This window comes from Centropristis striata, chromosome 23, assembly GCF_030273125.1.
Source record: "Centropristis striata isolate RG_2023a ecotype Rhode Island chromosome 23, C.striata_1.0, whole genome shotgun sequence".
Classification (NCBI taxonomy): Eukaryota; Metazoa; Chordata; class Actinopteri; order Perciformes; family Serranidae; genus Centropristis; species Centropristis striata.
The window spans coordinates 15,793,690-15,809,004 of record NC_081539.1 but is presented as its reverse complement, the minus strand read 5'-3'; the positions used below and the strand labels follow the sequence as shown (position 1 = coordinate 15,809,004).

The 15,315-nt window shown below is 40.9% G+C and overlaps 1 protein-coding gene across 3 annotated transcripts; it reads right to left on the bottom strand.

Moving 5' to 3' along the window:
- Positions 1–595: 595 nt before the first annotated feature.
- On the bottom strand, positions 596–13,472 carry agtr1b (angiotensin II receptor, type 1b). Of its 3 annotated transcripts, none has more exons than XM_059326527.1 (3): positions 13,345–13,472; positions 10,373–10,507; positions 596–3,877 (listed from the first exon to the last, which is right to left on the bottom strand). In XM_059326527.1, the coding sequence occupies exon 3, from the start codon at positions 3,769–3,771 to the stop codon at positions 2,683–2,685; it is 1,089 nt and encodes a 362-aa protein (XP_059182510.1). In that variant the 5' UTR covers positions 3,772–3,877; positions 10,373–10,507; positions 13,345–13,472; the 3' UTR covers positions 596–2,682. The 3 variants fall into 3 exon arrangements, with proteins under 3 accessions (XP_059182510.1, XP_059182512.1, XP_059182511.1); XM_059326529.1 differs by lacking the exon at positions 13,345–13,472 and adding an exon at positions 11,951–12,060; XM_059326528.1 differs by lacking the exons at positions 10,373–10,507; positions 13,345–13,472 and adding an exon at positions 9,114–9,251.
- Between the last annotated feature and the right edge of the window lie 1,843 nt (positions 13,473–15,315).

Sequence of the window (15,315 nt, the reverse complement as noted above, 5' to 3'; positions counted from 1 at the left end):
TCATAATAGGTACTTCATCTCAGATCAGCTGTTATTTCTGCAAAAATTCTCAAAAATAATGACACATTTGAATCACTAATCAGTATGATTTGTCTCGTTTCATTAGGAGGTAATAAGAAATACTGTTAATTTTTACATTTTATTCATATTTTTATATATTCACAAACTGTACATTTACAGAAAAAAAATCTATCAACATGTTTAAATAGCACAACAACAACCACCAGAGATATGAACAACAATCACCCTGCCTGGACTTTGTGTCTTATTTATACAGCATGTTACTCCCAGACCAGGCAGGATTTCATCATTTCAGTCTTATTATGCAAACATTTAACCACATATTGTATACAGGCAGTTATCATAGTCATAAGTGATATAAACTTACATCACATGTTTGCTACACTTCCTATTGTTCCATGTATACAGCTGCTGAGGAATGAATGGAAGATAAGGGCTGCAGTGGAAGCTACTGACAATCAGTAGAGGTCTCCTCTTTAAGTGTTTGTAAGTCCTTTTAAATATCATGACTGAAGAATTACCCATTTATTTAAGATATAAGTCAGTTTTTAGGGTTAAATAGGAGACATCTCTGTGAGTATGGGGGACTGGAAGAAATTGTAAAACACTCGATTACTCAAATCACAAAACAAAGCAGAGTGATGACACTTACTCTGCACATGCTCAGTTGGATTCTCTCTCTGTGGAAATGAAGCAGGATCATTTGATCAGCTGACTTTGAGGTATGAAAGTTACATTTTGGAGGTACAGCACTTCTCTACTGCTGTTAAATCTTTACATGAGTGCATTGAAACTTACATCAGTTTTTTATTGGTTATAAATGAACATGATCAACTGATGTAGGTGTTGCAAGCTTGCATGTTTTACCAAGGCTGCAGGATCAGGGACAGTGCCACATGTGCCACAAGTGTCTATGTTGACAAACTTTTCTGTTACAAAATGAAAGCATTTTACTAAATGTAAATGTAAAATAACATTTAAAAGGGTTCATTAAAATTGAGAAGTTCCTTTCATTATCAGTTTGGCTTTATAGGGAAACACTGGGTAAATATGACTTATTTGTATTTTTGCTACACTTTCTCCCACCAAAGGGGTAATTCTTGTCCTTATATTACAATCGCTCCCAGTCTCCCCTACTTCAATATATGACATAAATAATGTGAAGTCTGGAAACTGGGAAGACGGGGAGATGTCAGACAGAGGCTTAAGTGTCCTAATCCACACCACTAAGCAATGCCCAGACCATCTGAAATAAATCAGCAACATCCAAGCTAACGTCATGGCTTTGACCGAGACCGAACTGACTCCAGCATACCGACAGACCCTCAGCGGTTTTTGTGTGCTGACGTCAGGGATGCTGACATCACAGTCCCAAGGGGGAGCTGTGTCAGAAAGACTGTGTGCACTATGGACATTGAGCTGCTGTGCTTCTGTTCCCTTTTAATCTTGATACAGATCTGGTCTAATGGGTATTAAACTCTTCTGCATGTAGGCCAAGACAGTTAGGGCTAATGGTGCTTTACTCCAGAAGCAGATGTGGTCTACAGCTTCACCCCCGGGCTGCGTCCTAGTCGATCACAGGCCAGTTATGAAAGACTTTGTAGAGTGGTAAACGACCACTTCCTTAAGTTAAATTTCCACAAAACCAAAGACATTAGGAAACTCTCCCACTCAACCTTTCCAGACATTATTTTGGGTTCACTTGTGGAGCTTGTTGAATGCTACAAGTACCTGGGACCAGGGATTTAAAATAACACGACCTCAACACATCTGGGATCTGCAGATACTTTTGTGTGGACAAGACACTGATGGTTTTATTTTACAAATATTTTATTGAGTCCACCTTTTGTCTGATATCTTGGTATGGGAACCTTTCAATGCAAAACAAAAAGCATCTTTCCAACATGGTTAAAGTAGCCAGCAAAATAACTGGTAAACATGGTCTTTGGTTAATTGATAATAGGTTTAAACTTTCCTTTGCTCCAGCTGCATTACATTTAAAATATTTGCACTGAACCTTTGCTGCAATGGTGTGATATTTTTGATCATTCTAACTAACAGATGAACTGAAACTTCTGACACAGCATGCATGGGTGGCTTATTTTTTTTTTTTTACTTTGGCATCGCTGCTGAGCACTTGATCACTGTTCCAACTGGTGAAAGACCTGCTGAGCATACAGAATAGTTATCACTGGACAATATATCACTGCACTGTGTCCCCAAGGCAGGACGGACACAGAATCCTGCAGTACATGGACATCTCATATAAATAATGGGATAAGTGATCTTTAGTTATGTATAGTATTTTCTATCATTGCTATAATTAATTATGTGATTTTTTAAAAACTTAAAAAAAAAAACAACAACTTTTTTTTACTTCACCAATGTGAGTGGGGGACATGTGCCTGCATTATGAATGAACGCTGTGTAACATGTGATGCTTTATGATGAATTATCCTGCAGATAGGCATTGTACAAGATAGGGAATGTCTCTTGGACCCACAGAGGGACATGAACACAATGTTTCAACCAGTCTGTATGGTTCAGTGCTTGGTAATACAGTTGGGGTTTTAAAAGCATGGAATGTCTCCATCCCTGGCCCCTCAACCACAGACCAAAAGATCGGGGAGAGCGAACTTATACCCTCTCCCTTTTTTTCCATCACTTAACGTCAGAAGAGGCTTTGCTTTTGGCTGTGAGGCTCAGTGCCTCAGAGGCACGAAAAGAGAGGGCGCTCATCTTGGAGCTGATGCTCGGGTGAGGCCCTGTGGGTCCACTTGGCGAGCAGTGTAGCAGACGCAGTAAGTTCTTGCGAAAATTGTTCCCGACAAAGCCGTACACAATTGGGTTAACGCAGCTGTTGAAGTAGGCGATGCAGATGGTGAAGGGCATGGCGGTGTCAATGATTTCCAGGAGGGCGCAGTTCTCCGCCAGTGTCAGCTGGGTGAGCATCTGCATCAAGTGGAACACCTGATGGGGCACCCAGCACAGGAAGAAGGCCAGGACAGCTGCTGCGAGCATGCGTAGCACCTCGTCATCCCGAGAACGAGAGCTTTTCTGGATGCGTCTCGCCCCCAGCAGCGCCCGTCCGATGAGGCAGTAGCAGGTGATGATGATGATGAAGGGCACCAGGAAGCCCAGCAGGCTTTTCATCAGGCTCATGGCCAGCCGGAGCTCTTTCAACCTCACAGAGTTCTCTTCGGTCGGGTGCAGAATGCCACACACTATAGTGTAGTTTGTGATGTTGTGGAGGTCCCTCGTCATCCCAGTGGGCACACTGAGCACAAAGGCAAAGAGCCAGATCACTACACAGGTGATGCGTGCGTACACCACAGTGCGGAACCTGCGCGAGCGCATTGGGTGGACGATGGCAAGATAACGGTCAATGCTGAGCGCTGTGAGGAAGAAGATGCTGGTGTAGAGGTTAAAAATCACCAGCCCTGCACTGGCCTTGCACAGGAACGCTCCAAAGGGCCAGTGATAGCCTGTGGCGGTGGAAGTGGCCCACATGGGCAGAGTGATGAGGAAGGTAAGGTCAGAAATAGCAAGATTGAGGACAAATATGTTGGCAACTGTCTTGAGCTTCATATAGCAGTAGATGACAGCCACCACCATACTGTTTCCAACAATGCCAATGACAAAGTTACAGCTGTAGACGATGGGCACCAGGGTGAAGATGAAATCATGGCTTCCAGACATGCCGCATTTCAGATCTACCCCTTCTGGTGCTCCTGCCGTTATATTCTGCATTTTCCCTTTTTAGTGCCAGATCCTGGGACTTTTAAACAGGGGGCCCTGTCGGCAGGGTGCGTCTGTGGTGACTGATACAGGCCTTGGGCGAGGGCCTCAGCGAGTCCTATAAAAGAAACACAACAAAAATGTCACAGGCAGTCTAGGGGAAGAGCCGTCATTACCGCTGGCATGGTCCATAAACGCTAATCCACACGAGCACCAATGAAAGTGCTCACCCTACACCAGCTCATTAAAGACCTGCACATTAAAGCCATCCTGACGCTTTATGTTATTTCTGTAAAATAAGAAGCCATGAAAAACAGATGTTGTATGTTATTCAATATTCCAAAAATGCCCTTTGAAACATCATTATTCAGACAGCCTCCATTCTCCCCTCTCCTTTAAATCGTCTCTCGGCTAATGAATGGCAACAGTAAAACAGTACAGTGTTTATCAAATGGTCCGTCCATCTGGGTGGACTGTCAGCACCCGGAAGGAGAACATTTATGCCTTGTGTTACGACCTGTGTTAATGAAGACTGCATGGCAAAGTGCGAGCTTGGATAACAACACCATTAAACACTGAGGTACTGAGGGAGTGGGGAGGAGAGAGAAAGAGAGCGTTGAGGCTCCAGTCACTGTAAAAGACATGTCACGTTTCAAACCCTTGGTGTGCAGAGATACATTGTACCCAGCATGAGAACTTCTAATCAGCACACACCTAAACAAACAGGACAGCAGGGATTCGGCTCTGTGGAAACTTTGCTCTGTGAGAAAATCAAACCTGCGTGCTGCGGAAAATTTGCCTCGGGGCTAGTTTTTGCTTCATTTGTACCAGCAGAATGTGAAATGGGAATAAAAAACAAATTCTCCCCTTTGTTGAGAGTCTTTATGTTTAATAGAATAGCTTAGTGAGTGTCATTAGCGGGGCTGATGTAATAATATTTGCATAAGCCTCGTATATTCTATTACTAAAGCTGCAAAGATAGTTTCTGTTACTAATTACATGAAAATGACAACATGTTTGTGGTTGCATTAAACCCAAACAGATGCTCGAGGAAAACATGTTCTGAATTTGGAGCTCAAAAGCTGAAGCGCAGCATGCAAGCCAGTCTGGGCAACAACTAAGCTCAGTGAATGTATTCATCTACTTTATTGATTTAACCGTTATTTAACCAGAAAGGTCCCATTGAGATATGATATCTCCTCTGCTGGGAAAGAGGTGCAGCAGAACAAAAAGTTTCATATCAAAATGAAAAACAGGGACAAGAAAAATACCAAAAACAACAACACACACAATGTAAAATCAATCTGGAAAGCAGTAAAACTAACTAACTGATTTCCCAGTTTATTATTAATTTAACAGTTGTAGTTGGTCCTCTGGGGAGATTTGAGAACATTTTGTACAAGCTGTTTGGGTGTTTTTTTAAATGTATTATCTGCTCTAGCTTTTCCAAAATTCTTGTACTCAGATACATTATTAGTTATGGTACAAAATTATGTGAAATTGTATAATTTGAATGAAAAAATTATTCCACAAACTTAGGGAAAACACTGATATATTGATAATAAAACTGTGTGTTGAAGAGGACTATTTTTTATATACCGGTAGATAAAATGCAGACTACTGTATAAGCTGGTGCCATATAAATGAATATCCTCTGATTCCCACTTTGACTAAACTAAGCTGGTGTCTTGCCACAAGATGGCATTCTAGCTTCAAGATTTTACTCTTTCCCTCTCACAACTGACACTGCACAGTGATATCATGAAGGAAATCATTCTATAGCTAAAAATATTGAAAAGTGCCTTATGTTGTTGCAGAAATCGAGTCTGCTCTTACAACTAGTGTTGCCAACTTATTGGATGCACTTTTAAAAACCTTCCCTATCTGCATTCCTATTGCCCTCTGGTTGGCATTAACACAGTCTGAGCCCTTACAGTAGAACTATTTTATCTCCCAGTGAAAGATCTCCTCATTTTCCAGCAGGATTCAGTGGATGAACTCTTTGAAAAAACCCCTGCGTGCACTAAAGCTACTACCGTATCGGTTGCAGATGTGGGGATAGTTGAGTGTGGAAGATGTGTGGGTGCCAAGGGCAACAGAATAATGAAATATCTCTGCGAGTTTCCTGCTCAGACTCCGGTGTAGTGAGTAGGGTAAAGCACCAACACAGATGTCACCGCTTGGATTTAGTGTACATGTGTTTTCTTTCTATAATGATTATAACAGTGGGTGGCTGTAAATTTAAACTATACAGAAGAAAGTGAAAACACATATCAGTTTCACAGTTTAGGGATTCAAAAGCATTTAAGAATATCTCTTGAAGATTTCTGGTGACTACAAATGGAAATATGGGAGAAAATGGACACCACATGCCTTTCACCGTGACTGGAAAGGCTGGCATTTTAACCGCCAGTATTTTTCCATGAGGGAGATGCTCAAGGCGAGAGGACGTGTGTGGGGAGTTAATATAAACAAAGCTGAAAGTTATTGCTGCCTATATAGTATGTAAGTGAGCCCCATAATAAAGGTGCGGTGGCAAAGACAGAAGGTGAGTCGGAAGCAGGTGATTTAGTGGGGCTGTGTCCAGTGAGCGATAGCTCGGGAGTGAGATGGCACATTACTGAATGACAGCCATAAACCCTGGGTGACCACAGACAGGAAGGTAAACAGCTACTTCACAAGGTCCACGGGCAAGCTGCATCCTCTCGGACCAGACAATGGTCCTGTTTGCAAACACACAACTGCTTACAGTGAATGATAAAATCAGGTTTTGGAGGAAGTTTGGGAGCATTTCCACTCCACAGCGCAGAGGCCGACTCCTGAATGGCACTGTAAAAGCAACATTCCTTTTCTAATCCTATTTTGGGGTATTTAAAAAGCAGCCCCTTCCCGGGATCATGGGAATTTCTTAAAAAACTAAATCTAGGAAAATTAAACTCACAGCCAAATGATCCTGGATGGAATGGTGGTTCCCATCAACGGAGCTATCTGAGGCTGCCCTCGGCCTGAGCAGCCGGCTGCTCTGACATGAGCACCACCATCTGGCTGCCCATAGAGAGAGCCACTAAAATGTCTGTTTGATGGAGTTAATGATTTATATCAGCCCATTATGAAGTGAGGTTCATCTTACTGGGAACACAACGCTTCAGCCACCCGCCTCATGATCATCCTCTCGTTTAGGCCTCGTTTCAGGCCTGTTCGGTCAACAGAACGTTTTGCAACGACGGGCACTTTCCTGCTTTGCATCCTGAACCTTTAAACATGTTACAGGGATACACATTTAACGGCACAGTACACCCCAAAAGCAAATATGCATATTTGTCTTCTTACCTGTAGTGCTGTTAATCAATCTAGATTGTTTTGGTGTAAGTTGCTGATTACTGAAGATATTGGCGGTAGAGATTGTGGTACTCGAAGCGCCAAAATACCTCATTTGAAAATCTCTACAGAAATGTCTCTCTTCATAAATCATGATATGGTTACTCAAGGTAATCCACAGATCTTGTTGTAAGTCCCATAAAGACACTAAGGTATGTACTAGAAAGAATATTTTTAACTATACACTAGGAAGTAAATAGTTCCTATACGAAACTGCTTACAACAAGGTCTGTGGATTATCTTGAGTAACCAGGTCATGACATCTGGAAAGAGACATTGCGGTTGAGTTTTATGGTCGCTTTGAGCAACAAAAGTTAAGTGCCATCTAGTTCCTGAATAATCAAGAGAAAGCAGACATCTCTATGGCTGATATGTCCACGAACAACAACTTAAAACAGCCTAAATTGATAAACAGCACTCCTTGGAAGAGGAAAAATATGTATTTTTGATTTAGTGTAAACTGTCAATTTAATATCCAACTACCACCAACAACAAATGGCATGCTTAAAATGGCATTACAGCATGATATGTCACTTTCATGTGTTGTGGAGTAATGATATCGCTGTCCTAAAGTGTAGTGCACCTCAACCGTATCGTCCTACAAGTCACTTCCTCCTCTTTCTCAACTTACAGGTCCTCACTTCAGCTGAAGAGTGTATGAAGTAGGAAACCTGACCAAGAGCAAACTTAAAAAAACAAACCAACGTACTTCTCCATTTCTGCACCTCATACATGTATGTTCGGGAATAGTAAGAACAGAAGATTCTGATTAAGCATGCGTGTGTTTGTGTTTATATGTCTGTGAGATAGAGTGAGAGTGACAGTGTCCATGAACTACATGATGACTTGACTTGTGCGTGCCAGAGAGGAGCTAATGGAAATATTGGCTTCAGAGACCATGTCTACATTTTTTTTTGTTTACAAAACTGCACTTTAATGTGACTTGCACAGTTAAACAGCCCAAACTTCAGCCTGCAAAGCCTGCCTTCATTTCCTGTGCTGCCTTTTTTCAAATAAGCCAAAGGTTCAATTACAAAATCAAAACAAATTATAAATCCTTTTCTCCCCTACTTAATTTCAATCATCGAGATAGTTTGTTTAAAGATTATTTCACCGTAGAATCTGAGATTATATTGAATAACACATTTACTGGCTCTCACAAGTAGCATTTGCCTCCAACATGGATACACTAGGGGGCAAAGTAAGCACCTATAAAAGTGAAACCCATACAAAGCTCTTGGTTTAAGAGCGTGATGTTGAGCAGCCTTCACTCTGAAGCCACAACTTCTTTTCCTCGTGTTCGCTCTATTTCAACGGTTAGACCTGTCTTTCCCTCTGACAAGGCAGAAAAATAAATGTCACCTGTTCTTCTCTTCTTTTCTTCAGTAACCTTTCCCTGCTAGTCTACATCCACTGTGTTCACTTCACCTCCTCCCCTTTTCCCTGCTTATCTTGGGATTAAATTCTTCATAAAGGCAGGATTTTAGGAAGCTCTGTGCAACTGTTTATCAGGAAGTGGATCCAGTTCTCTAAGGGGATATGAGACAATGTAAACGTTCAAATAGACTCCATAATAATCCCTTCGTAGCCTATAGTTTGCATGATTTAATTCTGGATTCTTCCAGTCTCTATCGCACAGCTACAGTAGCAGTTTTAAAGGCTCTGCACACACAGGACTTTCACATGAACAACTTGAACAAACAGCAACAACAGGTGGCACAGATCAAGTCAGTGAATACATCTAATATGTCGTTTTGTTCAATGCTTTCGCTGCTGTACGTTTGCGGGTTCCCAAGGTAATATTTTAACAAAGGGTGAGATAAATATTTACAGACACTGAAACCTTTTTGTGCCGATGTTGGAGCATTAGAAACGCCTAAAAACAGCCGCGAGTTACATTTCAAGAGTTTAAAGACAAGATAATGTTTTAAAAAGTTGGTAAAAACATCCTAAAATGATGTAATGTGAGCTCTTACCTGTGGTGCTGAATCAGGTAGCTGTTGATGCTGTCAGAGCAGGACACTCAGAGAGACCACCGCAGTGTGCCAGTGGCTGCCTCTGATTTAACTTAACTGGTGGAGCGAGACGAGCAGGAATACCGTCTGACACACACGCACACACACACACACACACACCCACTCCTCTCTCTCTCTTTCTCACACACACACACACACACTACAATGATGAATGAATTACACTGGAGCCAGTCAGCTACGTATTGTCCTTGCCCATCTCTCTCTGTGGCCTGCGCACACACAAACAAACACACACAAGATCTTGCACAATAGCACCTCTTCTCCTCCGCCTCCTCCTCCCCTCTCTCCTCCTCCTCCTCTCCTCTTTCCACCCCCAAGCACCATCTCTCTCTCCTCTCCGCTTAATGTCTGCTTTTAATCACTCACTTTCCCTTTCATATGAAATTTATTGCTGCCTTTGACAGGTAGAGCTGATTAAAGCGCCAAATCTGGGCCTGTTGCGCAACCTTTTGAGGCTGCTCAATTCAGTTTTACAGTTTAATTAACCAGACGTGCATGCACACTGGCGTAGACAGCACTTTGGCTAATCTTGCTTTAATATCTGCACCACCTCTTTTTCTCCACTAATGTCCATCTCTCATCCCATGACAGCCCCTTGTCTATTGTCCTCTGCACAGCATGAAAGGAATGCCCAGGCTTTGATTGTGATTGGACCTGTCGACACACTGTATTAATAGCTGCTCGCCCTTGGCTTGGATCAGGGGCTCGGACAGGGGGGATATTGGCGGGGTGGAGTGGGAGAGTTGGGTTACCGCTTTTCTATCACTCCTCGCTGGGCTTCCTAACTACATTTCCCGTTTTCCAGCTTGATTCAGTTGTCACTCATTTGTCAAAGTTTTTTTTAGGTGGACGTATTGTTGGAGTGTGCGAACGTATGTGCATGTCAGGGTGACCGATCTGACAACTCCCCGTGGTCCGGCAGCCTTTGTTGAGGCTATTTAAGTGTGATTGCAGCACTTGCCCAAGAATGTGACTGGTAAAAATGTACTCCAAAGAATAATTTCACGTGGGATAGAAAGGAATTCGATTGGTGTGAAATTGAGGAATTTGAAACCTGCATACATTGGTTGTGCAAGATTTCTATTTTTAGCGACTAAAACATCCATCAGACACTCCTTGGCTCTAAAGATATTTGTCTCTCACTATTCTTCTCTTTCTCAAGGTCCTGACAGGTGTTGAGAAGTAGGTCACATCCTCACCTTTCTGTCTCAGTCCGAAGCCGCTATCGCAACTGTCATGGAGATGGATAGTGATGGATGAGGAGGCATGGCTGTCATCCTCTAAATCCCCTCAGTTTCAGTGTCTGCGGCGTTGATGGCGAAGAAAGCCATCACCTGGGTTAAAGACAAACAAGGAAAGAAAGGAAAAACAAACACTTTGGGCTAAGTGGAGGTCCTGTTTGGTGGCTTTTGCTCACTTAGGTGTGACCCAGTTATTTGAGAATGATCACATTTAACAAGGTTTCTATGGCTCACAGTGTCTCGGAGGTTATGCGGCGTAAAGGCAACAGGTACAAAAATCTGGAAAACTTCTTGAAAGTACATGACATGCACCAGAGAGCTCTTCTGTCTTTATACCTGTCATTTTTCAGGAAGAGTCTGAAACACAGCAACAGAGCAATTTACACCTCCAGGGAGGATTATGATCCATTATGTCTTCAATTACTGTGAATGATAAGAATCATCCATTAGGCGAATGTTATCTTATCCTGTCACAGCAATGAGCAGCCGTACAGTATCACATCCCCTGCACCGTCTTGGTCTCGGTGCCACAAGAATTATCAACAATCTATATGTGACCCACGAGACCTCTCAGGAAGCGAGGAGAGAGTTATGTATCGAGCTCTGAATCTCTGCTGCATTTTCAAAACAAAAAATCCTCATTGGGGACAGGATGTTGTTGCAACACACTGCACTACAACATTGATTTACACCCCGCAAGTACAAGCAGAAACAGATGTTTATGATTTAAAAGCAAAAAAAGGAGATCTGGGAGGAGAAGATTATTTGAGGCTATTAAATTTCCTATGGGACAGTAACTTTTTTAAATGGATGAGTGGTGTTTATTTCGGGTTGTGGGGCCTCATTTATGTCCTACAAAAGAACTCCATATTTACTCATTCCAAGATCGTTTTTAAATTGGTGTTGTGCAACACTTAGGAATCTGATGCAACTGTAGTAAAACAAAAAAAGAGGTAATTTATCTTCTATTGGGCAATGCATCATTTCTGGGTGAGTAAGGCCAGAATGAGGACAAAGCTTCATCTCAAATGCTCATACCCTGGAGGTGTGATTGTGGGCGATGCTCTTGCTAATCAAATCACTCTAACAAGATAAGCTGTGTTAGCACTTAAGCTGTAGTACAATGAATTGATGACCAAGATAATTACTGGTAGCACAGAGCACTGCGGGACATGGCAGACCTTTTACACCAGAGCAACACAGGTACTAAAATGCCAAACCATCACGCAGCCACCTGCTGAAGAAAGACAATACTCTGTGAAGCCTGAGCTTTAACTGCTGACCTGTTTTGATTGACAAGAAGATGAGTCATCTCTTCCACCCGTTTAAAAATATCTGACATGTGGCTGCATGGTGTTATTTAAAAAAACATGTGTGAACTAATTGCGTTTTAACAAGTGAAAAGGGGCCAATTGCACATAAAAATAAAGTTATCAAGAACATGAGCTGCATGAGCATGTTCCTGTCCTCACATGCTATTTGTTAGTTTCTTTTGAAAAATGCAAGTTAAACAGAAACAACTGCCAAACTTCTTACGCAAGACATCTCTTCTGTATCAAAACAGGCTGACATGTTTTCTTAATGAGAATCATCTCTTTCTCTTCAAAAGTCGGTTCTGCCTGTAGTTGTCCGTGTTTTAAATCTCACACAAATCTTGGTGCGTCATTGTTCCCGAGTGAATTTTAGCTGTTTCACAACAGCACACATCTGGACTCATCATGGCAGGAAAAGCACAGGTGGAACCAATAACATTAAGGATGTCCATGTTCCAGCAATCACTGCAGTGAAATGCAACAATTAATAATGTTATTAGATACACTGCTGTTTGACAGGTCAAAATGTAAGCAGGGAAGAGGGTTAGCTCAAATTTACCTTTTAAGGTATTACCAAGGTCTTTGACTGTGCGACATTACTGTAATTTACATGAAGTAAAATAATACATGAAAGGGAACAAACTGGGCTGGATGAGAGATGATGCTAAGCATGGATGGATTACTGAACAGAACTATAGGACACAGGCCCTGGGGCTCAAAGTGTCAATGGCCTCCTTAGCCTCAAACTGCAAAATGTAACTCGAAGAGACACGTACCCATCACATAGAGTTGCAAAATGACTTGGGCTGCCAACTAATGACATTTTATCTTCAATAATGATGATTCTTTTTACATTTATGATTCTCCTTTCCAATGATTATGAAAACAAGATAATCAAGACAAAAAAAATCTGTGCCACATTATGTTTCCCAAATATACGGTTATTGACGTAACTGTATGTTTAGTAATTTTCAGCAGTAGCAGGTGATCTTATTTACTTTGATCTAATTTATTTATTTCATATTTACTTATTTGTGTATATAAATTTACTTAGTGAAATTATATTAATTTTTCCATTAGATTTTTCTGTTGAATCAGTTGAATAAGTTTACAAAAAAATATAACCTTAAAAAAAGGCATAATGATTCCAAAGCCAGTGAGTTATTGTGTTAAATAATCTTGATCTCAATATTTGCCAATAATAATTAGACATTCGAGCAACAAAACGACCACGAATAGACACAAATGATCACAAGGCGTTGCCTCTTGTGACAAAAAGACACACCAAGACTACAAACAACCACAAGGAGACACAGAATGACTACAAAAACACAGAAAACCATGAAGAAATGCAAAATGACTACAACAGGGGAAAACAACAACAGAAAACAGGCAAAACCAAAACAAAGTCTAAAAAATTGTGCCGTAAAGCTAGGCGATGTTTGCAAGTAGCATTATTACATTTTTGCCGCAGTGTAATTGAACGCATCGTCACTTCGTCTCCATTCTGGCGCTAATATGAAACAACAAAGCTAACTTTGCCCCTTAAATGCCATAAGCAATTGGTGCTAATGCTAATGTAGCATTTCATGAGCTAACTGGCATTGTTCCTCTCACCTTTGTTTCAGGATGTTTTTGCGAGGAAAATAAGTATGTTTTGTGCGTCCTCTGGGCCGTTAGTCGCCAAAATCCAACCCTCGTCATTCCTTCGTCGGCCCAAAACTTGAACCCCAAACCGGAAACGCTATTTTTCGTCCCTGCTGTGAAGTTTGGCTCTTCTGCAACCCCGAGACGCCACTGCTCTGCTTCATTAAGGTGAGAACTTGCTGCTTGTGCTAATATACGGTATATTGTGAGTATCTCTAGATGTCCCGGCTCTGTTCAGTTGCTGTTTGTGTGCTTTGCTGACAAGCTGCTTGCTGTTTAATAGCTCTCAGGCAGAGCTGTGTGTGGCCTGCTGCTTTCATAATATGCAGTGTTCGCATAGATGTTAATTGGGATGCTGTGTTGTGTTTTCTGAACTTGGGTTGTATTTTTGCACTTGAATTATGATATCTTCATAGTGATGATTTTGCATGGTTGTGAAATGTTTTTATTGGCAGAATTGGTACAATGTTGCATCACCCTTCCTTCCCAGTCATTGCTGTTGTTTGGCAATAGTTTCTAACTGTATGCTTGACATAGCTCTAGAAGAAGTCCCTTGTGTATTGTAGGTTGTATTTATTGTCTTGCAAACATGCTTTTCACTTATTACCTTGTAATGCTGGTTTCATTGAGGACTTTTCCATATTTTTCTAATAATTAAATCAGTATTTCAACTCTGTTATGTGGCAGTTTACTTAACCATTTCCTTCTCATATTCATCTTATAAGATTTACTCCTGCAATCCTGCTTTGTGGTTTCCGCTGCTGCTACTCAGCTGTTTATCATTTTACATCCATGTCCTAATGACCGTGTGCTGCATGCATGCCCCATAGCTATTCCTACTGTTTTGCTCTCATCTGCTGTTTTTTGTTGTTGCAAACTCAGCTTTCAAACTGCTTCCTGTTGCTGTTCATACACTGTGTATGGTATGTTGCATTTCACACGCTCCAAGTCCACCACTGCATCCACATGTGGACTGAGTCTCAAAGTTCTCCTCTGAGGAGGAAAGTTTATTGTCATTGCTCCCCAATTCCTGCTGCGCTGAACTTAGTGAATGCTTGCGGGGAGTGATGAGGTCAGAGTCTACATGCCAAATATCAACTCTGAGTTCACATAATAAATCCCTCTCATGTAAGTTGAACCGACCCATAGCTGCCATGTTAATGCCCTGACGCAATGATATATACACAGTAGTAGTATGCAGAACATTAGATTTTATAGTCACATTTTTGGCAATATGGCCAAAATCTTCTATCTCAATGTAGGTAATTTCATATCTGGATAAAGATATATATCATATCATATCACATCATATCATATCATATCATATCAAATAACCACATAGCAAAGCCTATTTCTGACTTTTTTTTCCTCTCTACGGTTACATATATATATATATATATATATATATATATATATATATATATATATATATATATATATATATATATATATATATATATATATATATATATATATATAGAGAGAGAGAGAGAGAGAGAGCGAGAGCGAGAGATTCCCATAAAGTTCAACCCTCAAACAACCCTCTGTTTTTATTCCTATTGACCGGGTGCAATGATTACATTGTGTCCCAATTACCCAGGTGAAATTAATTTCAAAGCACAATAAATAAATTGTTATTGAGAGGAAAAAAAATATTTTTAACACTGTACTTTTAAAAGCATAGCAGACATATCCATAAATGCTTGCTATGTGACAACATGCTGACTTAGAGATACGTTAATTAAGACATTTATCAACTTAATTAGCCACCTAATTAACATAAATAGTTATGTTTAAATATTGCAGTGATTATAGTGCTACAATAAATATAACATATGAACCTCATGTTAAAGACTGATGTTCATTGGGGGGAGCTTGGTGGTTTAGTTGACAATAGGAAGCACTATAACTGATTTACATCTGGTGTGGGATGTTTTAATG

What these genes read in the sequence shown, in the direction of transcription:
- agtr1b (XM_059326527.1), bottom strand. Translation starts at nt 3,771, where the DNA reads ATGCAGAATATAACGGCAGGAGCACCAGAAGGGGTAGATCTGAAATGC.